Source organism: Pecten maximus, chromosome 16 (assembly GCF_902652985.1).
Source record: "Pecten maximus chromosome 16, xPecMax1.1, whole genome shotgun sequence".
Classification (NCBI taxonomy): Eukaryota; Metazoa; Mollusca; class Bivalvia; order Pectinida; family Pectinidae; genus Pecten; species Pecten maximus.
Window position 1 is genome coordinate 19366849 of NC_047030.1, and position 24073 is coordinate 19390921.

General features: G+C 36.1%; 1 protein-coding gene across 3 annotated transcripts in view; it reads right to left on the minus strand.

The window, feature by feature from the left end:
• Window positions 1-336: 336 nt before the first annotated feature.
• The window catches only part of LOC117345150, a 29855-nt gene continuing 6118 nt past the window's right edge, over window positions 337-24073 (minus strand). Inside the window, exons 1-12 of one of the 3 annotated variants that reach the window (XM_033908143.1) lie at window positions 22378-22444; window positions 22005-22098; window positions 18205-18354; window positions 17173-17304; window positions 16495-16570; window positions 15428-15609; window positions 7983-8043; window positions 6932-7029; window positions 6555-6608; window positions 5640-5681; window positions 4867-4902; window positions 337-4590 (exon numbers count right to left, since the gene is read on the minus strand). In XM_033908143.1, the coding sequence (XP_033764034.1) occupies window positions 4496-4590; window positions 4867-4902; window positions 5640-5681; window positions 6555-6608; window positions 6932-7029; window positions 7983-8043; window positions 15428-15609; window positions 16495-16570; window positions 17173-17304; window positions 18205-18354; window positions 22005-22098; window positions 22378-22419 (1062 nt within the window). In that variant the 5' untranslated portion in view covers window positions 22420-22444 and the 3' untranslated portion in view covers window positions 337-4495. Of the gene's footprint in view, window positions 4591-4866; window positions 4903-5224; window positions 5397-5514; window positions 5682-6554; window positions 6609-6931; window positions 7030-7982; window positions 8044-15427; window positions 15610-16494; window positions 16571-17172; window positions 17305-18204; window positions 18355-22004; window positions 22099-22377; window positions 22445-24073 lie in introns of those variants that run through there. The other 2 variants (XM_033908144.1, XR_004536364.1) reach the window with 2 other exon arrangements.

Sequence of the window (24073 nt, forward strand, 5' to 3'; positions counted from 1 at the left end):
ATGAAGACGAGACTGCGTATATATATATAATTATAATAATACCAATAAACACTAACTCATACTACGTCAAAAATGTACAAATATATAGCGGAATAATTATTTATATACAACAGTTCTTCACTTTTACAAGTGACTACAGCAATGAAGACGAGACTGCGTATATATATAATTATAATAATACCAATAAACTACTTCAAAAATGTACAAATATATAAACTCTACAATAATAGATGCTCGAATATGAAGTTGAAACTGTATTTTAAGACTGGAGACTTGTTTTGCATGACACTTGTTTCTGAATCATTTTTTCAGTGTTTTTGTCTTTTCTGATTTTTGCCTTCTTCTCTGGCCTGGTTTGTTTTGTTTGTTCAGGCTTTCGACAAACTAAGTCAATCGTGGAAGCCCGAACAAATTTGTCATTGTTTGTGTTCTTGTTTTTCGAAAGAAATTTCCTGAAAAGTTTTTCTTTTTCTGTCGGTGTTTTTGAAACCCAAAAATCTGGTCTAATTTCTGGAAACCTTGAAGTTAGTCTCTAAATTTCCTGTGCCATGCAAAGCACGTCTCAGGTCCAAAATTTGCATTTTGGAGACGAGGCAAACCTTGTCAACTAAAACCGGTAAGCTTTGTTGTTTCCAATCTGCAACTTGTTTTAGACGGTTGTTTATTGAGTCTGCGTTGTTGTTTGATACAACTTTCTGACTAAGAGGTGCAATGACATGTGCACTAAGCTTTGGCTCTTCAGAGCCACCCAAAAGAAAAAAAAAGTGCCAATGCACGCTTGAATTACGCACAAAACGGCCCTTTTCAGGGCCAATATACGCTCAAATTACGCATAAAACGGCCCTTTTCAGGGCCAATACACGCTCGATTTACGCATAAAACGGTCCTTTTCAGGACCACTACAGACTCGAATTACACATAAAACGACCCTTAATATTCTAAATGTGGCAGTATACTTGTATCGTACATCACCGTGTAAATGTATAGTTTTAGTTCGTTGTCCACAAAACCAGCATGAACAACAATACTGGTTTCCCCCGAAAAATGTCTTGATATTGTCATTGTCATTATCATTGAAAATTCGACGGACTTTCACGAACATTACACAAAGCATAAAGCTGACGAAGGAAATTCTATATGCCTCCAGCAAAATGATAAATATGTTTCATGTCTCAAATGAAGCCAGCATAGGAGATATTATGAGTCAAGAAAGTGTATTCGACTCGTGAGGTCTACTAAACGAATTGGTAAAATTTACATATCGTAAACAATTGAGCAAGAGCTACCTCCCCTTGTTCATCAAATCGATGCGTTGTTATATCCGAAATAAACCAATACGTTTTAAAATACTTGAAGTTGCCTTTTGATGGATATACCTAACATATACTTGGTTTCTAATCATCCAAGCTTGCTACATACCAAATATCATTAACCCGAGCATTTCCGTTTTTGCGAAAACGTTCTTTTAATGATTTTAACATATTTGACTCCGATGACCTTGGACGAAGGCCAAAGTCATTCATGTTGTTAGTATCAAACCTGAATACATGAACAAATATCATGATCTTGAATCAATTAATTACTGAGCAGAAGTTTTAAAAGTTTTGTCTCAAAACATTGACATTCACATATTCGAACTCGCTCCAGCTTGCTACATACCAAAATACTATTACTATGGTCATTTCTGTTATTAATAAATAGGTCTTTCAATGAATTTAACGTAATTTAACCACAGTGACATTGACCAAATAGCCAAGGTAATCACTATATTCAAGCTTGATATCCGATTACTTTAGTATGATTGACATAAACTATCATTACCTCGGGTCATTTTGTTACTGAGCAGCAGAACGTTGGGTATTTCCGTTATTTAGATTAAGTGTTTTGAATACTACTTAGTATTACCTACTTGACTCCTGTGGCCTTGAATGTACTTCAAAGTCATTCATATTATCAAACTTGATAGGGCATTGCTAGAGCATGTTATTCACCAAGTATTAAGACCTTAAGTGACTTGGTTATTGAGAAGATTTGTAGGTCATCTGAGACGATTTTTTAAAGCAATTTCTTCTTGATTACCAAGATTCATATTGGGCCTATTGCATGCTGGGGTGAAGGACCCTCGTTCAAATGAGTAACGCCGAGTTTCATTCAAGGTCTCAAGTAAGAGGTCAGGAGACCTGATATTGGGCCTATAGCATGCTGGTGTGAGGTTTGTTCCAATGAATGATCTTGCCTTGACCTTCATTCCAGATCACAGGGGTCAAATATGCTAAAATCTTTAGATAACTTTGCCTCACTAAACAAGAGGCACATATACCTGACATTGAAACTTTAGCATGCTGGGATGAATGACATTGACCTCAAATTCAAGGTCACATGAATTGAATCTGCCAAACTATATGAAAACTAGGGTGACCATTAAGACCCATGGGCCTCTTTAAAATTTGTTCAAACTTTGACCCAAACCCAAAACTGGAAGTTGATGTTTGACCGCAATCAGTTTTATGATATTGTCGGCATTTCACAAAGATCAAAGGATTATTTCAAAATGACGTACTACTAGTATGCAAAAGGAGAAAGTCATAAAAAAAAGCCTCCAAGTTCATTGTAATGACATACTGCATCAATTGCAAGAAATTGCTTCCTTCGACCCATTATCAAGGATTTTAATTTGATCTTTTTTTCTTACATGTCATGCCACAACTGCAGCCAGGGGAATCATTTAGATAATCTTTAAATAGATAATAATTTAACTGGCTTGCACCATTCCTTAACTGACATAAAGTTATGTTATCATGTCTAGTACCATGATTTTTGAAGATAGCTGAAGTAATATTTCATATATGCATATATGCCTCTTTACAGCGAAACGCAATCGGCCTCGACGCTCACTTTCCACGAGTTTGAACACGTATTTGGTAGAAAATATTATTACTATAATAAAATTCACTCAAACAGTAACACCACATGTTATTCTCTAGTGGTCAAAAAAGAGATCCCCGAGGGATTTTTAACTTTGAGTCATATCATTCCAAGATTTCCTTAGAAACTCATAAAATATAGTTAACAAACTTTAACTGTCAAAAGAAAGCTGCCATATGATAGCTGCCTACCGGCCATCTTGTTTTCCGGATCAAACTTGATTTACGAACCAATGGAACGCTACAGTAATTTCCTTTCAGTTATAATAAGGATCTTATATAATATATAATCATATAAAATGGAATCTGTCACTTGTTTCCCTTCATACTAGATTGATGCGACTTGTTTTGAATTTTTAGACCATCTCCCGTTCTTGTTATGTTAGTCCTTGTGCTTGTTTACGAAGGATTTTGTTTGGTTTGGTTTATTTTGTATAACGTCCAATTAACAGACAGGGTAAATTGGAGTACCCGGAGAAAAACCACGTTGGTTTCGAGGTGGAGGGCTGGTGATAAATTCTCGGGACATCTTAACCACTCGACCACCGCGGAGAACCAATTTTGTTATTCGATGGTGGACACCAAGATCCCTCTCGAATTTGTTAATTGCCGCTCGCTCACCTGGTTGATTTGACAAAACGTCAAAATAACATTTATGTCAAATCTGTTAATAGCTGTATTTGTTGATGTCTAACAATGCTATACATGGTTATGAGGTAGGGATCTGAACTTATTCAGCGATATAACCCAGAAACGAAGTCCACTCTAGACTCCTTAGGGATTTAAAAATACCACAGGGAATGTTTATATATAATGATTAGGCTTTAAGAAACTAAGTCCCTTGGAGTGGGGAAATACCCCTTGACCTATTTTTACGTAGTCGTGTTTATCCCTTGATGATCAGAAATGTTATATATGATTTTGGGGTGGGGATCACATTAGTTTTAAAGATATAACAAAGATACTGAGTCCCTAGGGATGGGGAAAAACCCCCAGGCATATTTTCCCATCATGATTTGTTTATCCCTTAGTACCTAGTAATGCTATATATTATATGGTTATGAGGTAGGGAAAGTCGTTTATAGCCCGCCTTCTGGCCCCTGGACAGTCCCATCATTTGTGTAAATTGATCCCAGCCACCCAGGGATGTTACCACTGAAATATCAATGCCATACAACTTAGTTCCAGAGGAGAACTATATAATATCAATATTGACAACTGGACCCTCAAGTCCCATGGGTGCCAGTCTCATCATTTATATAAATATGAATCCCATCAAGGGGTGCTACTACTGAAATATCGATGTAATACATTGTTAGTTCCAGAGAAGATGTCGACAATACAAATATTGTTAAATGAACCCATTTTGACACTGCCCCTCGGGCCCCTGGGGTGCTTCTTACCACATTTGGTTGGATTTTGATCAGTGGTTAAGAAGAAAATCGATTGTTGACGGATGAACGCCGAACACCACGGTATGGCATAAGCTAACCTTGTCCTTCGGACCAGGTGAGCTAAAATTCAAAACTGGTATCATCAATCTAATATGAAGGGAAACAAATGATCCTCTGTTAGCATATATTGTGGTTGTATGGTATTGACGGTTCCGGTGCCGTCGGTGTGCATGGTCTTTCGTTTATCTCTGGATAGATGGTTCTTAAAGTTTCTGCAAACAAAATAAAAACAAAATATCAAAAGTATTCCAATTTTTGACGCAATGCTCGTTTCTGCAGATTGAATCTTCTACAAGAAATAAACAGTAGCTCGTCATAGCAATACGAATAGCTCTTTTCTGGTTTGAGTTCAGTGTATTGTGTGAGAAGTTTATCAAACAAATAGATACGGATGGATATACTCATAGTATACTCCATTGATATACCGGAAGTAAATACTATGAACAATGATTGAATTATCGCGTCTGCTGTTAAATCTACATATTTACCTGGCTGACAAACAGAAATGAAGTTCGGGATACTTTCTGAAAAAGATTATTAATAAATATATGAAGTGACAGCGAAGTTATTTTTATATTTGGTCAATATAGAAAATCAAAAAGTTACAAACTATTTTGCTGCTAACTACAAACTGAATTCGTATGTCTATAAAGTGACCGAAGTTTAGACGCATACAATGAATCATCGATAAAACATCTTCATACCCTCCCAATGGAAAATTATTCTTAATAAGGTGCATCATTTTTCACAAAAAATTGAGGCAGATTTGATTAAAGAGGCAAGTTATTGCTCATATACGTATGATTTTTATTTCATGGTGTCAGAAATGACAATCTTTGATTTTATTTATATCACAATGTTCGCAGCACTTGTTGTTTTGGTCACTATAGGAACGTAATCTACGAGTTTTAAAATATCACACTTCACAATGTAATTTGATATTATACGGGATGTACCACAAACAGAAATGAAGAAACCTGACATGCTAACAAAGTCATACTCCCAGTTTACAATAGGTAAAACAAGTTCATTATAAACAATATGTAGAATTAGTTGTTCCGAAATGAGGATCGTCCTTTGATTCATCAACAACAGCCCTGACGAATTTGGGTCAAATCCAGTTATTTTAATGTTCTCAAAATAAAAACCAGGGCAATGACAACAAAACCACCAGACGTCACAACGCTTAACATACTTCATATGTAAACTATCGCAGTTAACAGGTTTGATTGAGTAGTGAAAACCGGATAAAAATGCTTACTCTTTAGGCTGTACATGCTTTCTCTGTCGATGTCTGGGGAAACTTAATAAAAAAATTAACATATACATTAATAATTAATATCTTATGCATTATGAAATATCACCGAAGACACGCATTATTCTCAATGATCTGTTATAGGATGTCACTAATATATGTATATAGTTAATTTTCCATTGTTTGTACGCAGAATGCGGCTTTCTGATTGGTTTATATTTGTTTTTCATACTACTATGAAAAAAAAATCCGAGAATAGCGCGAAAAATGTGACGTCACAATACGACAATTGACGTTGCGTATTGATTTGAGAAAAAGAATCCCATATAAAACCAGTAAAATTGTACATAAGACATGTTTTAGATTAGAAAATTATTTTCCAAAATTAATTATAAGCGTTGATGTCAATTATCTTTTGGTTTCATAGGGGTATGAACAAAAATTTGTTTGCAAACAAATTTTTTTCATACCCCTATGAAACTAAAAAAACAATGACATCAGTGCTTAAATAAATTGAAAACAATTGAAAATTAACAACTTTATTGCAATATATGCTTCCCGACTCACATTTATGATATTTATATGATATTCTAAGTTAGTTATCTTATTGATAACACTTGGATACATGATTGAAAGGGAAATAAATGAAAGCAGCATTGTATTATAATCATGAGCTATGCTCGATAAGATATGCAAACGATATGTGCATAAAGTGTCCTTACAAGAGCGTTAGTTATATCAAATGACATATTTTTTCAAACTGTCATTGATGCAAATTGTATTCCCGGACATAAAACTGCATTTGTTAGCCTTTGATCAAAAGCTAAATCATATACACATTAAAGTACTAAAACGCATGTTACTCATATTTAGATATGTTGATACATTTCCGGGTTATGAAATCCAATATGAATACTATACCTAGTTGACATTCCTCGTCTATGGTGCAATCGTGTTTTTGTCCCTTAGTCATATCTGGAAGATTAATCGAGTGTCTATACACAATGTTAAGAATAGAGGTATTTGACATTTTGTACAGATTTATCCAAAATCATGTCATTAAAAACAACAACAACAATTAATACCTATTTAATAACGAAAAATCAAACTTAAACTCTATCAAAAGGGGGTAAACTATAAATATTATAGATTTGAATGGAAACTCCTGAGATTAAGACCAGGTGCTCTAAGTCAAACCTGGGTAAAGGCATAATCTCAAAACTATTAAATAGTTAACTTGTTTTCCTGTTACATATTATGTTTTCTGGTGATTTCTGTTGTAAATGGTTTGAACGTACCTCGGTTCATTTTTTTTATTCTCATCACAACGACAAATATGAAGATCAATATCGTCAACAACAAGCTTGTTTGTAAGGCCATGAAAACTATCTTGAAACTGGAAAAAAAATGACACAAAATCAAAATGAATTCCAGATTACCGACGTAGGTTATAAACGAATTTATCGTACGGCTCAATTCAAGCGCATTCAATTATGCATTGTACTTAAGAAAAAAAGAACGAGATATACATGTAATGTAAAACATATAACTTAATTAAACACACGTACAAACGTAAAGAACCTTAACATAAGTACAAACATCTGTATAAGACATAGAACCTTACCATAAGTACAAAAGTCTTTGTTTTACATGGAACCTAAACCCACATACAAAAGTGTTGGTGAGACTTGGAACCTAAAACAACGTACATAAGTCTTTGTGAGACATGGATCTCTAATACAATGTACACAAGTATCTGTAAGACATCGAACCTAAACAGTTCTTGTAAGACATGGAACCTCATCCAACGTACTAAAGTCCTCGTAAGACATTGAACCTCATCCCACGTACTAAAGTAATCGTAAGACATAAAACCTAAAACAATATACAGATTATTTTGTAAGACAATGAACCTAAAACGTACAATTTTTTGTAAGACATCTAACCTTAAACAACGTACACAAGTGTTTTTTAACCCTCAATAATCGCATTTCTATCTTTTTTAATATTGGTAAAAAACACCATTAATTGAGAACATAAGCTCATTAATTTCGATTATATAGGCTAGATACACATTATTTTTGGTAAAATCTTCCAACAGAATTTACCTCTCTGAGCATTGCAATCATCCTGCATCTATGAACATAATGGATGGATTTATCGGTTTAGAATATACATACGTATGTGCGATGTTCTATTAAAATTAACTGATATATACAATTTTACATAGTAATATGATGACAACCTAAAGGCTCATGAAGTATCAAGTTATTGAACTCGTATAGTAAATGCCATATGCCAGAGTTTGAGATTACTATGTATATTTCTGGTGGTAGAGCGAGTACTTACGTTGGGATATTATAATTCTCTTCGGATAGCCGTGTTATTGTATCCTGTGAATTTTTGCCAGCTGTAAAATAAAACATTGATTCAATAACCTAACATTTCTAGTATTTTTCTAACATATAATATAACCAGATGCTTGTCCAGCTGAGTGTCTTTAGCAGCATACCTCAGTTAGATTGTACTATAAAAGTCACGCTATCACAAGGAGACAAACATGAACATACACTACATGCCTCTCGCACATGTAACGAAGCCAGCTTGTTATTGTTTATATGTTTTCTTATATTTATCTTCATGTCCCATGGTGATCACGTAAATAATAAGTAGATTTCAAATCATTGTATTTTATCATATTTATTATCGTTGATTGTTTGAGTCGTCGACAATGGCAGGGAAGTAGCGAGATGCGAGTGTTGTACAGTGCGATTGTTTTGTGTACTTTCACGTGTGACGATTGGTAGTGGTGTTTGTGCGAGATTTGTGTCAGTTTGGGATTGCGCTGCGCCGCTAGGATAGAATGTGCAGTTGGAAGGGTTTGGTATGAATCGATATGTTTGTATGAGTTGGAACAGTTGTGTGTATTTCAGCGTTAGTTACCGAGAGTTGGTCCGGTCGTGGTGATGTTTCTGCTGTGTGATGGAAGCTGCCATTGTTGTGAGAGTACGCATGTGCGGGAGAGCGAGAGGTATTACGTATTTCCGGCGTAGGGGTTTAGCCTGACGGATAGCGGGAAATTATGAATGTCGGTGTTCGTAAAATAAACACCGATGTTTATTTTCCGCTATTCGATTGGTTTAAACTCTTGGGTCGATATACGATGTTTTTATTGGTTATTGATCACCATGGGGGTATAAAAGGACGAGCGTTTACTGTTAGATTTCAGACTTCAAGTTCATTTCAAGATTACCCTTTCGGAAAACTGGAACCAAAATTACTCTTTACGTAAGTCTCATAACTAATTACTCTTCGCTATGAAGTGTTTTACTATTATAGTTATATTTATACTGAAAAGTACATATTTATTTACTATCTAGGCTAGATTCAGCCAGTTTAGTTGTGTCTGCTCGATGTCCTCTTATACTTCTGACTAGTGATTTGATCGTTGTATGCTTGATAACCATATTGTCGTACAGTTGAATAATTTGTGTCATAAATAAACATTTAACGTGGTACACAGTTCTTGGAGTTAATCTAGATAAGTAATAGCTCAAATTTACGCTACCAAAATGATGTTTGAGTTGAGCGATACCAGCTAACTCCTGGATATAAGATAGCGATACCAGCTGACTTAATAGTTAGTCTAGCGCTACCAGCTGACTAACCGTGACCTGAGAAGAGTAGCAGGCGGCTCCGTTACATTTGGTGGCAGCGGTGCGAGGAAAAAAAAAACAGTGTAGAATTATTTTTGTTACTTCTGTCTCAGGATAAGATAGTGAATTGTGTACCACATTTTTTTTAGATTAAAGTTGAATAAAAATTTGTTGAAAATATGCCTAGATCAAAGAGTAGGAGACAGGCTAGGGTAGATTATGCTAGTTTAGCTAATACTGGTGTGGCTGATACACAGGATGAGTTGTCAGAATTAGCAAAGACCATAGAAAGGGTGGAAGTTATAGAGGGTAAATTAGAGTCTTTAGAGAATACTGTGATCCAATCTCAGGAAAGATTTGAGAAATATCAGGAAGAATTAGTGAAATCTCATGAGAATTTGGAGAAATCTGTGGGGAAAACTCTATCAGAAGTGTTAGAGCGTCTTGACAAAGTAGTTGCCCAAGGTTCCAATGACCGTCCCACCCAGGACAGGACCACACAAGCAAGCAGAGCATCAATTGGACACGATACAAGTTCCAATGCACCAATCTTGGAAATAGATGAGGATGAAAGTTCCGTTATACCGTTACCAGGTAACAACACCATATCCTTGAACTTGAGGCCAGATGAGGAGAGGAAACCAAAGGTCGGATTCACGAAACCGGATACGTATGATGGGAAATCAAGCTGGACTGATTATTTAGTTCACTATGAACTGATATCGCGTTTGAACCAGTGGACCGATGAAATAAAAACTCTAAAATTGGCAGCATCCATGACAGGAACAGCAAGAGGCGTCATCTCTGATCTTAGAGCAGAGGATATGCAGTCATTTGATGGCTTAGTTAGCATTTTAACAGCTCGATTTGAACCGAAAAACAAATGTGAGATGTACAGAGCTCAAATTACCTCCAGGACAAGGAAACCAAATGAAAGTCTGACAGATTTGGCCCAGGATATTAAACGCCTTGTAAGATTGGGTTACCCTACAGCACCAGTAGAGGTCAGAGAGAGTTTAGCTTACAGATGTTTCAGGGAAGCTCTAACAGATAGAGAAATGGAGTGGTCAGTATGTCAGGGAAGTTCAGAAACTATTGATGCAGCTTTGAATGCAGCTCTGAAATATGAAGCCTTTATGGTGAGTCATCAGAGGAAGAATGGTACAGCTCGCCATAGCATTCGCCAACAAAATGTTACCAATTTTGATGATTATGGAGACCCAGTAGGACAGGACTACCAGATAGCAAATATAGAAGAGAGAAGAATGAATGTGGAGACTCGTACCTGTTTTAACTGTCATAAGACAGGCCATATAATGAGAGACTGTAAGGAACCAAAAAGGCAAAGACAACAACCTAGACAGGGGAGACAACCCAACACAGATATGAGGTCTGAAAACCAGAATATGGTTAATTTAAACCAGTAAGGGTTAAGACAGAGGGCCATGTGTTAACCCAAGAGCAGAGAGAAGAGAAAAGAGATGATAATATAGAGGAGCATAAGGGAGGCCCCCAATATGTTTTTGATAAAACATACCAATGATGATGGATTATATTTACAGATGGCTCTGTATGGTAAACAGATAGATGGTTTGATGGATACCGGAGCGACGATTTCTGTACTTAGTAGTAGAGTATATTTAGGGTTACCGGAAAATAAGCGACCAGATTTGAGTAGAAATTGTGGACAATTGAGAGTGGCCGATGGGAAGGTCATTATGCCGATGGGAATGGCAATGTTTCCACTGGAAATTTCAGGAAAACTCATGAGATGTCGCATGTTGGTAGCTGATATTGAAGTACCTGCTGTTATTGGATATGATTTTATGAAACAGAACAAATGCATTATGGATGTAGGGAGAGGAACTGTGAAGTTTAATGGTGAGACAGCTAAATGTTACCTGGAAAGCCAGAGAGCTACCTCTATCTTCAAGTTATCCCTTGCAGAGAATGTAGTGGTACCTGCTAGCAGTGAGATGATAATACCTGCTAGAATAGTAGGAGACATACCAGTAGGACACCAGGCAATAATCGACGAGGGAAGCTCGAAGTTAGCTAAAATAGGAGTTTTTGTAGGGAAAAGTATATTTGAACCGTCGTCCAAGGTCATACCGGTTCGAGTCGCCAATGTGACAAGTTTGCCCCAGACAATATATAAGAGGACAATCACAGCTGAATGTATGGTGGTCCGTTCTTGTCACCTTAAGGATTCAGAAGAACTGATCGGTCCAGACGAAGAACACCTGTGTCGAATAGAAGAGACATCAGCAGAGGACAATAACATACCAGAACATCTGGAGGTCATAGTAGAATCTAGTAAGCAGCATCTTGATGAGGAGGAGATTAAGCAGCTGAAAAGAATATTAAAGACAAATGAGAAGGTATTTGCAAAGAACAAGGATGACTTAGGGAAAACAAACTTGGTTTACCACAAGATTGACACAGGGAATGCCAGACCAGTTAAACAAGCGCCCCGGAGGTTACCTTTAGCAAAGAAGGATGTAGCTGAACAGGAGGTTAAGCGGATGCTTAAAGCCGGTGTAATTACACCTTCAATGTCCCCTTGGGCTTCACCTATAGTTTTGGTCAAGAAGGCAGATTCATCAATAAGGTTTTGTATTGATTACCGAAAGTTAAATGAATTGACCATAAAGGATTCTTACCCTTTACCACGAATCGATGATTCTCTTGATGCTCTCCGAGGATCCAAATGGTTTTCTGTGATCGACATGCAGAGTGGATATTGGCAGGTGGAAGTTGACCCAGCAGACAGGAAAAAAACAGCATTTGTCACCTCAAGTGGGCTTTTTGAATTCAAGTCCATGCCATTCGGACTCTGTAATGCCGGAGCTAGTTTTCAGCGATTACTAGAAAGCATTCTAGCACCATGCCAGTGGCGTACTTGCTTGATATATATTGATGACGTAATCATATTTTCTGAGACATTAGAAGATCATCACAGGAGACTACAGGAGATTCTTACTAAAATAGGGGAGGCAGGGCTCAAGATATCTCCAAAGAAATGTAAATTGTTTCAAAAGAAAGTCAAATTCTTAGGTCATATTGTATCAGAGGAAGGAGTATCACCAGATCCTGGAAAGATTGAAGCAGTGAAGTCATGGTCAACACCTACAACAGTTAAGGAGCTGAGAAGTTTTGTTGGGCTTGCATCCTATTACAGGAAATTCATCAAAGGATTTGCTTCCATTGCGAAACCTTTACACAAACTCACAGAGAAGGATAGTATCTTTAAATGGAGCAAAGAATGCGAGGAAGCTTTTCAGACTTTAAAAACTCGGTTAGTAACTTCTCCTATCTTAGCTTACCCAGATGCAAAGAAGACCTTCATATTAGATACAGACGCCAGTGGATTTGGGATAGGAAGTGTACTATCACAAGTTCATGATGACGGTGAACATCCTGTATGCTACTACAGCAGGAGCCTGACTAAATGTGAAAGACAGTATTGTGTTACACACAGAGAACTGTTAGCTGTAGTGGAGTCAGTAAAGCACTTTCATCATTATCTGTATGGCACTAAAGTCCTGATCAGAACAGACCATGGTGCTCTCAACTGGCTTCGCCGTTTTAAAAACCCAGAGGGGCAGTTAGCTCGATGGATAGAGGTTCTCGACACATACGATTATACCATTCAACATCGAGCTGGAATACAACATGGAAACGCAGACGGTTTGTCGCGAAGGCCTTGTACATCCTGTAGATATTGTGACAGGAGGGAACATAATGAGGAGGAAGCAGCTGGTGAACACCTAAAGTTCGAACATTTACATCAGGTTACACACACAAAAGGAAGAGAGAAAAGAAGGAAGTCAACATCAAAGGAATCTGAACCACTGGTAGAACTAAATGAAACTTCCTCAAACTGGATGGAAGCAAAATCTGTAGTGGACATTAAGGAGGCTCAAACCAAAGACCCAACACTCAAATATATTTATATGTGGAAGAAGGATGAGATACGACCTGAATGGAAAGATATTTCGCACCTTCCTGTGGAAGTCAAAGCATACTGGTCACAGTGGGATCGTATAAGCTTGCGGGATGACATATTGTATCGTAAATGGATGGAGGAGGATACCAACAATGAAAGATGGCAGTTGATAGTACCAAAATGTTGGCAGAAAGATATATTACAGCAGTTACACAGTGAGACCATTGCAGGACACTTTGGTATAACTAGGACCATGGCTCGGATCCGGAGTAGATTTTACTGGAGTAGATACTATACTCATGCACGCAGATGGATCTTTAGATGTCCTGAGTGTCAGTCTCGGAAGAAGTGCTCCCGGTCTAATCGGGGTGAGATGAAACAATACCTGGTAGGAGCACCTATGGAAAGGATAGCACTGGATATTATTGTCAATCTCCCAGAAACAGCAAATGGAAACAAACATCTTTTGGTCGTCGTTGACTATTTCACAAAATGGGCAGAAGCTTTCCCTATACCAAACCAGGAAGCTGAAACAGTGGCAGAAACATTAGTAAATGGATTTATATCACGCTATGGGATACCAAAGCAAATACATAGTGACCAAGGGAGACAATTCGAAGGCAAACTGTTTAAAGAGCTCTGTGACCGATTACAGATACAGAAGACACGTACGACATCCTACCACCCTCAAGGTGATGGTATGGTCGAAAGATTGAATCGGACCATTGAGGAAATGCTCAGTAAGGTTATCAATAGGAACCAGAAGGACTGGGAAAAGATGTTACCTCTTATAATGTGGGCATATCGTTCATCTGTACATGAAACTACAGGCGAGTCACCTTCCATGATGATGTTAGGACGCGAGGTGGAGTTACCTATAGATCTCTTATATGGAAAACCCCCAAAGGACAACAAAGAAGTAGAAAATGAATGGATAGAGGACCTTGTTGAAAGGCTGTGGAGGACACACAATTCTGCGCGAGAGAAAATGAGAAAAGCTAGCGATCGCCAGAAGAGAAATTATGATGTCAGGGCCTCTAACACTTCTTATATGGTTGGGGATCCAGTTTGGCTTCGAGATCAGTCTAATGTTAGGGGTACTGCTCGCAAGTTACAAAGAAATTGGGAGGGTCCATATACTGTAGTCCAGAAGTTGTCCGATTTAGTTTATCAAATCCAGAAGGGACCAAAATCAAAAATATTGACAGTAAACATGTGCAGACTGAAACCCTACTATGGTCACACTAGACGTTGGTTCGTTGCCACACCAGTAGCTGTCACTAGGAATAACAGTTAGATCTGTAATTGATCACATTCCTGAAATGACCCAATTCTGTTTTCAGGAAAATGTATCGCTATGGCAATAACGTCTATCAAGCAGAGGGAGCAGAAAGATACCAATGTGAGACATGTGGGAGGAGGTTCAACAGCAGAGACAAATTTTTGAGACACAACAGAAATGTTCATGGGCCCCTTATTTATTGCGACCGACATAATTGTAGATTTTCATGTACTAAGAGCAAAGCTTATCTGATGAGAAGACACATTTATCAACATGACTTTCCAGAAGAAAACAAGAAACAACAAGGACGACCAAGACACAGCACTACAGCAACATCAACAACAACACACCAAGATCAAGTCCACACACCACTACAGAAGACAACAGATCAGACATCATCTACACTTCTGACACGCAAGCCTACAGAAGTTGAGGAACCATTAGAGATCACCACACCCACACAACTTATAGAGCCTGCACACACCTGGACAACACCTGAGGGACTGGACGTACTATTGGGGGAGGAGATCGACACGGATTTTATTTTGGATCTAGTTAGGACAGACAACACATCTACAACAACACCACAGAAAGACTCGTCATCTTCTACAGGCACCAACACAGAGACAGCTGAGCGGAAAGATTCCAGCACCAACACCGACAACAACACGCATGAACTATCCGGGGATCCGAGATACTTTTTTATTGGAGCACCATCACCATCATAGGAGACCGTCCTGAAATGTTTGTATCAGTAAATAGGACGTAAACAAACTAAAGGGAGCATGTAATATGGATTAATCATCATAATGCAACTTGACATCCGAAAAGGGATTTTCTTTATTTTTATTTTCATTCAAAACAGTTAATATCAGTACAACGGTGATGACAACTAGAGTGATCTTACTGTTTTGGTCTCCATGTAGAGATGGTTCTTTCAGAACGTCATCCAGGAGAAAGTCTGGTATCGATGAGTTGGCCGTTGTTATTTGGAGCCTTGTTAAGGTGGTAGTACTGAGGGGTTTGCCACAAACTACATTCGCAGTTGCATTGCCGTTTGACAGCGTCGTCCTGTTTTCCTCTTCACAGCTACGTTAAAATATAATATCACTAATAACGAATGTCCTAAATCCTAGCCATAGCAGGTTATATTCATTAACATGGGATACTTGTCACTAGCTTCGAAGGTGAAATATGAATCAGGAATGTCATTTAAAAATGCTCTTTTCACTTCAATTATTTTTGGTAAAAATGAAGCGAAATCGAGAAGTTATCACACTTGATTGGACTCGCTTCCGTTCGAGATCAAAACCTCGCTCTTGACTTGATTTCATACGAGTGTGTATAAACCACTGTAGTGCCATCTTCAAGAGCCTTTGATACCATCATTAGTCTTATACAGCAAAAAAATGTGGGAAAAAAACCACGTCAGTTTTCTATTCAAAACTATAAAAACATGAACCGCCAGGGAAAACACTACTTACGTTGGTGTTTGGAGGATAGTAGTATAAACAGAAAAATTACTTAGTGAATGGTTCGCATGGGCCGTATCCGTAATATCACTAATAACGAATGTCCTAAATCCTAGATATAGCAGGTTATATTCATAACATGGGATATTGTCACTAGCTTCGAAGGTGAAATATGAATCAGGAATGTCATTTAAAAATGCTCTTTTCACTTCAATAATTTTTGGTAAAAATGAAGCGAAATCGGGAAGTTATCACACTTGATTGGACTCGCTTCCGTTCGAGATCAAAACCTCGCTCTTGACTTGATTCATACGAGTGTGTATAAACCACTGTAGTGCCATCTTCAAGAGCCTTTGATACCATCATTAGTCTTATACAGCAAAAAAAATGTGGAAAAAAACCCACGTCAGTTTCCTATTCAAAACTATAAAAACATGAACCGCCAGGGAAAACACTACTTACGTTGGTGATTGGAGGATAGTAGTATAAACAGAAAAATTACTTAGTGAATGGTTCGCATGGGCCGTATCCCAGTGTTGATTTGTATGTACCAGGAGGACAGGGGCTACATCTTCCATCTATACAAAGGAAAACAAAAAGAACGAATATGATATCAATATGACTCAACATGGACTGGAAAATGTATATCTGGACAGCAATTTATGCAATTTGCATTTCAATGAATTAAAAAAAAAAAAAGATTTGTGGATACTTGAGGAGTTTTCGTGTTGTTGTATTGCCTATATAAAATGTCTTTTTTTTTTATATTATTGGATTACTCTATATATTTAAACATTAAAGCATTATTCTCAATACTTTTTGTTTGCTAATATCTATGATTTCATAAACCAGCAAAACAGACCCATGTTTCTAATCTTATTACACAAAGGATAATTAGTTATATACCCAGGTATTAAGTGATATTGTACACCTTATCTATAAACACGACATCCATGTCAAATTCTGTCGCTTTGTCTCAAGTACTTTCTGAAGTGTTAAGATCATAAAGTATTTAAAGCACGCATTTTAGATTTAGAACGAGAAACTATACACAATCGAACAAATAAGAAAAATGAGAATTTATCATATAAAATATCCCGATCTCTAACAGGTACCGACACAAGTAAACATACATTACCTAGAAAACATGAATCAATAGAAATATCGGAAATTTATTTACGTCTTTTCAATTCCATTCCAGGGGAACATGCTGCTGTTTTCATACAAAACATGGCATCAGATCCAACAAATCCTCGTGTTATATCGCACTCACACACTGGCGGCTCACCCTGGACGCTTAACATTATAGTATCTGTGGAGGACAATAAAAGAATCTACCATGGGTCTGTTCCGTGGACAACGATATGTCAACCCGAGTGTAAGAGTTTGGCCAGTCAGCACGAGGCTTGGGCTGGCCAGCCGAACTCTTACACGACAGTTGAGATATCCTTGTTCGCGGAACAGACCCATGTTTGATTATTTTTTTCCACATACTTGCAAGCAAATGTAAGTTTGCATAAAAGTTTTCATTGCGCCATCTACAATGCTCCGTGGGATAGGCACCAAATTGATGACGTCACCATTTACGACATGGTTACTCAACGTTATTGTGAGCAGCGTCATATAGCGCGCGCCTGCTGCCTTTCCCCCTATATGAGAGCGAATTATGTATTCCTTAGCAACCGTCGCATAACTCTGTGAAGTATGTGAGAAACTACAAGTCTGATTAATGATTCGACAGGTATCTCAAACAATGTTACTATTTGTAAATAATCCATGTATATGCTTATTCATTGTATGCGCGTGGAGAAAAATGATTGAAGATCAGGGTCAAAATATTCCTTGTCTTTGGTATATCTTCTGACTTCTTTTTATTTGAGAGCAAATCACCAACAAAACTAACAACACAATGATCTTAATAGATATATAGAAGCATAAAGGTATCAAAATGTCAAATAAACTATTATTCTGTTTTTAAATGTTGGTTTGTTTAAAAAGAATATTTTCATTCTGAACATGGAATTTTGAAGTGGTATTAATCCGGTAGCTGGGTTTAAGGGCTAATAATACAATTTATTTAATTTAAATCAAATTCAAAAAATTATTTCTGACTCTTGAAGATTTAGCTAAATGATCATTATATCATTTACTGTTAACAATTGTAATCGATGAGGGGCAGTGAGCAGGAAATAGTTTGACAGATCATACACACCTGGTGGACAGAAAGACGGCCCAGGTGAACACTTCAGGATTTCCGTTGAGAATATCACTGTTCTCGAGTCCACCTCCTGGTTTTGGATACAGCCAATTGGACACTTGTGACAGTAGTCTCTTGTAAAGTTTTCCTTACAGAAGGAAAGCTCTGTCGAGAGTAGGCATCAATGATTGTCACCGATTTGTATCAATGTTGATAATATTGAATAATGATACATTAAAATGATATTCAATGTGTATAATGTATAGTGTAATCACGTAAACTTATAACGATGCAATCAAAAGAGAACAGAAATGAATAGTTAAATACAGGGAAGAAAAGTGGTTTGCTCATAGCAGCATTGACGAGTCCTAGGAGGTCGAAACAGCTGTATGATGCCTCTCGCGTCACAGACGAGTCCTAGAAAGACGAAAAAGCAATTCGATGTCCCTACCCTCACCGTCGAGTTTTAGAAGTACGAAACACCTGTATGACGTCAATACCCTCACCGTCGAGTTTTATAAGTACGTAACACCTACCATCACTGACGAGTTTTAGAAGTACGTAACACCTACCATCACTGACGAGTTTTAGAAGTGCGTAACACCTACCATCACTGACGAGTTTTAGAAGTACGTAACACCTACCATCACTGACGAGTTTTGGAAGTTCGAAACACCTACCATCACTGATGAATTTTAGAAGTACATATATAGTGTACGTAACACCTACCATCACTGACGAGTTTTGGAAGTTCGAAACACCTGTATGACGTCACTACCATCACTGGCGAGTTTTAGAAGTACGAAATACCTGTATGACGTCACTACCATCACTGGCGAGTTTTAGAAGTACGAAAAACCTGTATGACGTCACTACCATCACTGTCGAGTTTTAGAACTACGAAACACCTATATGACATCACTACCATCACTGGCGCGTTTTAGAACTACGAAACACCTGTATGATGTTACTACCTTACTTTCTTAAATAGCAAGTTTTGTACATGCAAGATAATTAATCAATGTTATAAGTTTTCCTGTTGGGTTAAGTTGGAACCATTTCAAAGCCCTTATCAAATGGTTTCCGAATGTATCTTGTAACTTCTATCTTAATACTAAGAAGAGCTAACGTTGTAAATCTTATGAAACTTCATCATCATCATCATCATCATCATCATCATAAACATCATAATCATCCTCATCATCATAGTCATCATCATCATAATCATACTAATCATCCTACTAATCATTATCATCATAATCATCATACTCATAACCATCATAATCGTATCATCAGTCATCATCATAATAAACTTCATCATCATCATAATCTCATCATGATATCATCATCATCATAGTCATCATCATCATATCATCATCATCATCATCATCATCACCATCATCATCACAATCAACTTCATCATCATCATAATCTTATCATAATATAATCATCATCATAGTCATCATCATATCATCATCATCATCATCATCATCATACTCATCATCATACTAATCATCATATAATAATAATCATCATCATACTCATCATCATCATCATCATCAATTTAATTACAAGGATAACTACATACAAACCATACATACTCCTATACCTGTATACATATTCTGATAAACATATATCCATCCCACACTCACATACATATTCAGTTTCCTGGTAGCCTGATCAATCCTGTCGAGGGCTCAGCTTCTGTGTTGGTCATATCAACTCTTGCCACATCAACTGAGTCATCGGCACCACGAGCATGTAGTTATTAAATTTATCTGAATAGTGAGTTATATTTAAAAATAGATTTTTTTTTTAGAAAATAGAAGCATCAGATGGCATTTGTCAGGGACTGGTGAAGGACTCTGAGATTAACTCAATTTACTCAAGACTGTCCAATGATATAATTGTTGTTATAATAATATATACATGTAAATAGTAAAGCAAATACCAATATTAGAATAAAGTTACACAGACGGAAATTAACATTTTCATGTACTTTTTGATGTCATATATTATATACATGCATCTACAATAGTAAGCATGTCATTGTAAGATTTGTGTTTATTTTTCCCACTTCGTCCAATCATTCTTAAATTTTTCTTTAGCTCCCTCCCCTTTAATGTTAGTGATGTATTTCTGTACTTTATAGTGATCAAGTATAGAATAAATCAATGCATTGATGTTAAGAGACTTATGCAGACATCTAGTTCTGTAAATATATCACTTTATTAGTAAAATTAGTTGATTGTCAATTTTGTATAATGCAGGGTTATAAGTATTAATCTTGCCAAAAAGTATTGTTTGTTTGTTTAAAGTAAAAGGAATAAAAAGAGCTTCCAATAACAAATCTAAACTTTGTAAAAGATTTTGAACTTGATCACATTCCCAAAATAAATGTTCAATGGTTTCTCTTTCAGAGTTACAAAGATTACAAAGAGGACTATCTACAAGTTTTACTTTAAAAAGAAAGGAATTGGTGGTTAGAATATGGTGGAAAACTCTAAACTGTAACCACTGAAGTTTGGAGTTTTTAGTAATTTGATAAGGTAGTGTGTACACACTCAACCAGTCCTCCTGATTAAAATTAAAGATTTCTCCCCATTTTTCTTTGCCTTTGTCGACTAGAGTTTTTTTCATTGTTTAACAAATCATATAATACTTTAGAACCTTTAGTCCTTTTAGGAAATATAGCAATGTTGGCCGGTAGAATAGGACGAGTTACTTTGTTTTCTACAATTACCTGTACAGAAATGGTATTTATTGTATAGATTGTGTTTTAATCTGATTGCTATATATTTATGCATGCTTTACTAAATACTGTAATATGATCCCTTATGATTAATAGGAGGTGGGTATATTTAGATATCAGACTACGATCGGAATGGTGTTTATATCATGTACATTTTAATATTTTTTTAAATTGGGGATCCGACACTCTGAAACAGACAAATGATCCGGACAATTGTCATAAAAATTCTATGAGAAATTTTAACAAACGTTACATGTCGCATCAGTATGTCTTCAATCGTAATCAATCTTTTATTAGAAATGTCCAATTGACAATAATACATGTACATTGCATAGTACTAACATTAAAACTAAATCCTCTCCATTTCTGTTTATATAAAAATGCTTTTAATATTTGTAAACAGTTGTTTATTATACTTATTATACAAGTATGAAGTCTTTTCTTTGTGACAAGTGTTTTAAACTTCGGAAATTGATTTCATTTGTTTTAAATACTAACTACCTTTTTCAGGGTGTCTCGGTCAAACTTATTGTTTCAACATTCAGTTATAAAAATATGACGATCCTTCAGATCTAAAGTGCCTTTTAAATGACTACAGTACATGTTGAATATATTAAATGACGACAGCAAACAGTCAGTAAACAAACAAGCGACACAGAAACCGCTTAGTACTACAAAAGTAAACATTGTTTTGGGTGAAATGAAATCCTTGTCAAAAACTGTTTATTCAAGTGCCCCACGGTGACTTCATGAAATATTTTATTACATTTTGACATACTTCCAGGCCCAATTTAATGCTTGTGTCACCAATTATGTAATATCCTTAAATAGCGATGTGTCACCATTACCTAGAATACACTTATTTTTGTGCAATTCGCATAAAGGGAGCAAACTCCCATTATGTACATTACATTTTAGGACAAATGTTCCAGGAAGTAGTGTTCACAGTGTATACCAAACGGAAACCGAAAGTACACTCTAACATATCACGACTTGTTTTTTGTGTGTGTCAAAGTATGTGTTTTACTTAGTTTCCTTATGCAAACAAATAGATCAAACTCACGATATCCGATCGGGCACACCACAGGGATGCAGTGTATTGTGTTTCCTACTGCTGAATGACGTACATATTCCACAGCCTGTTCAGCAACTGGGATCTACAATATAAAAATAAATAAATAATTAAATAAATTGATAAATTTATGAATTAATAAATTATATGTTTCTATAGTGTCATGTTCAATAGAAAAAATGAAAACATTTTTTTTTATATTAGTCAGTGGATTAATATATACAATATAAGTCAATCAACTTTTGATTTGTTTACAATCGGATCACACTCTATACACGGATGACGTCACGATAATGTAGCCTACACAGCGCGTCCTCCTCCCTAACCTCCATCATCATTACTATAAAAAAAAATCAATACATACATAAAATAATAAGTGTAAGATTATAAGAAACAGGCAGCCCATCCTATTTGTTGGAAAAATCAACACAGTTATACTTTGGGTTTTCCACTTTTTTTATTTATAGCCATTTTGAAAATTTTTATTTTAAACACGTGATCACCACAGGTAATTGGAAATTTTCTTAAAGTCTATAGTTAGTGTGTATAACAAATTTAGAGACTTTTTTTGTCGTGGTGGGTGGGGGGTTAAGCAAGCGATAAAAGTAATGGCGCCTTTTCAATGTGTGCGGTTATTTGAAGAGTTTATTCATGTTATCATTACTTGATCTCTAAGTCCTTTGTCCGCGCTATTTTTTACCTTCAATAGCTATGGGATCTAGCATACACCCCAGACACATGATTCCTACATTCAATATATGCACACTTGTAATTAGCTGTACAGGGGATTGATTGCATGTTCTGATTAAATATAAGGTTTATAAAGAGATGAGGGCATCTCAAAGATTATAAAGAATATTAAACAATAATCTCAAATAGTTTACCATCGAGAGTAAGAAAGTAAATGTAATGAGACTGTAGAGTCTAAAAATGGAAATATCCTAGTTATCTTAATATCGACAAAGAGATTAATTGATTTTTTATGCAGTGAATGGTTATATTTTAAGTTAGTTTAATAGCTGTATATCTGTACATGTTAAATTTCATATTCATCCTTCCTGTTTAAGAGTGTGTAGTCATGTTTCTTAAAACAGACATATTTATTCCCGCAATATGAAAACCAGTTTTAGTCCTGTAATTTTTCCTGATGTCTGACTTATTCACAAACACGTCAAATAGTAGTTTAAAAAATAAATATGGTTTTCCGATACATATATATTTATATATGTTCTTAGAATATTATATTTACGTAATTGTTTTATTACATGAACATCCATATGACTTAAGTTATTGTAGCGTATATTAAATTCAACAAAATTATTTCGTCACAAAATCATTGGTAGAACTTCAACTTTCCCATCGTGTTTATTTATTTATTTATCTTTTTTTTATTTAATGTAGCCTGTGATTTTATACACCTGTTTTAGTTAATCACAATTTCAATTGTGCTTGTTATTCATTAAGAACAATTACGGATATGTTTTCTTTTTTGCATATGACAAGTGTTTGATTCCTTTGTACAAAGTATACAAAATTTCATTCGAATGCAATGATGTATTTAATGTGTTGCGAAGCAACTGTAAGCTTCACTAACAACTAGTTAATAGGCCTTGTAGCTCTCTGTATAACTTTCCCCATAATCACTAGTTCCGTTTACATCTGTTGTGACTACGTACATGGTATAGCTGCTGTATTTTTACTCGACACAGATTATTTGACCATTTACATGTCACCGCAAACAGCTCTTTCCGTTTATTGTTGCGATATAGACCTAAACGAAAATCTTCCAATTACAAAAATGAAAAATATGCAGTTGAAAGTCTTATTACAATATATATGATAGAATCACGTCGCACACACGCGCATTGATATTCGTTCCTTTTTAATCTTTTATTCTTGAATTAAAATATGATTCATATTCGAAATCGAAGTCTAGAAGACGACAGCGTCTTTAGGCATATAATGTAACATGATCCAGCGACGTAGAAGGACATTTTTTGATGTGGCTCAGGAAAACGTTATATACATGTGTTAACAGGTCCTACAAATTATAAGACGAC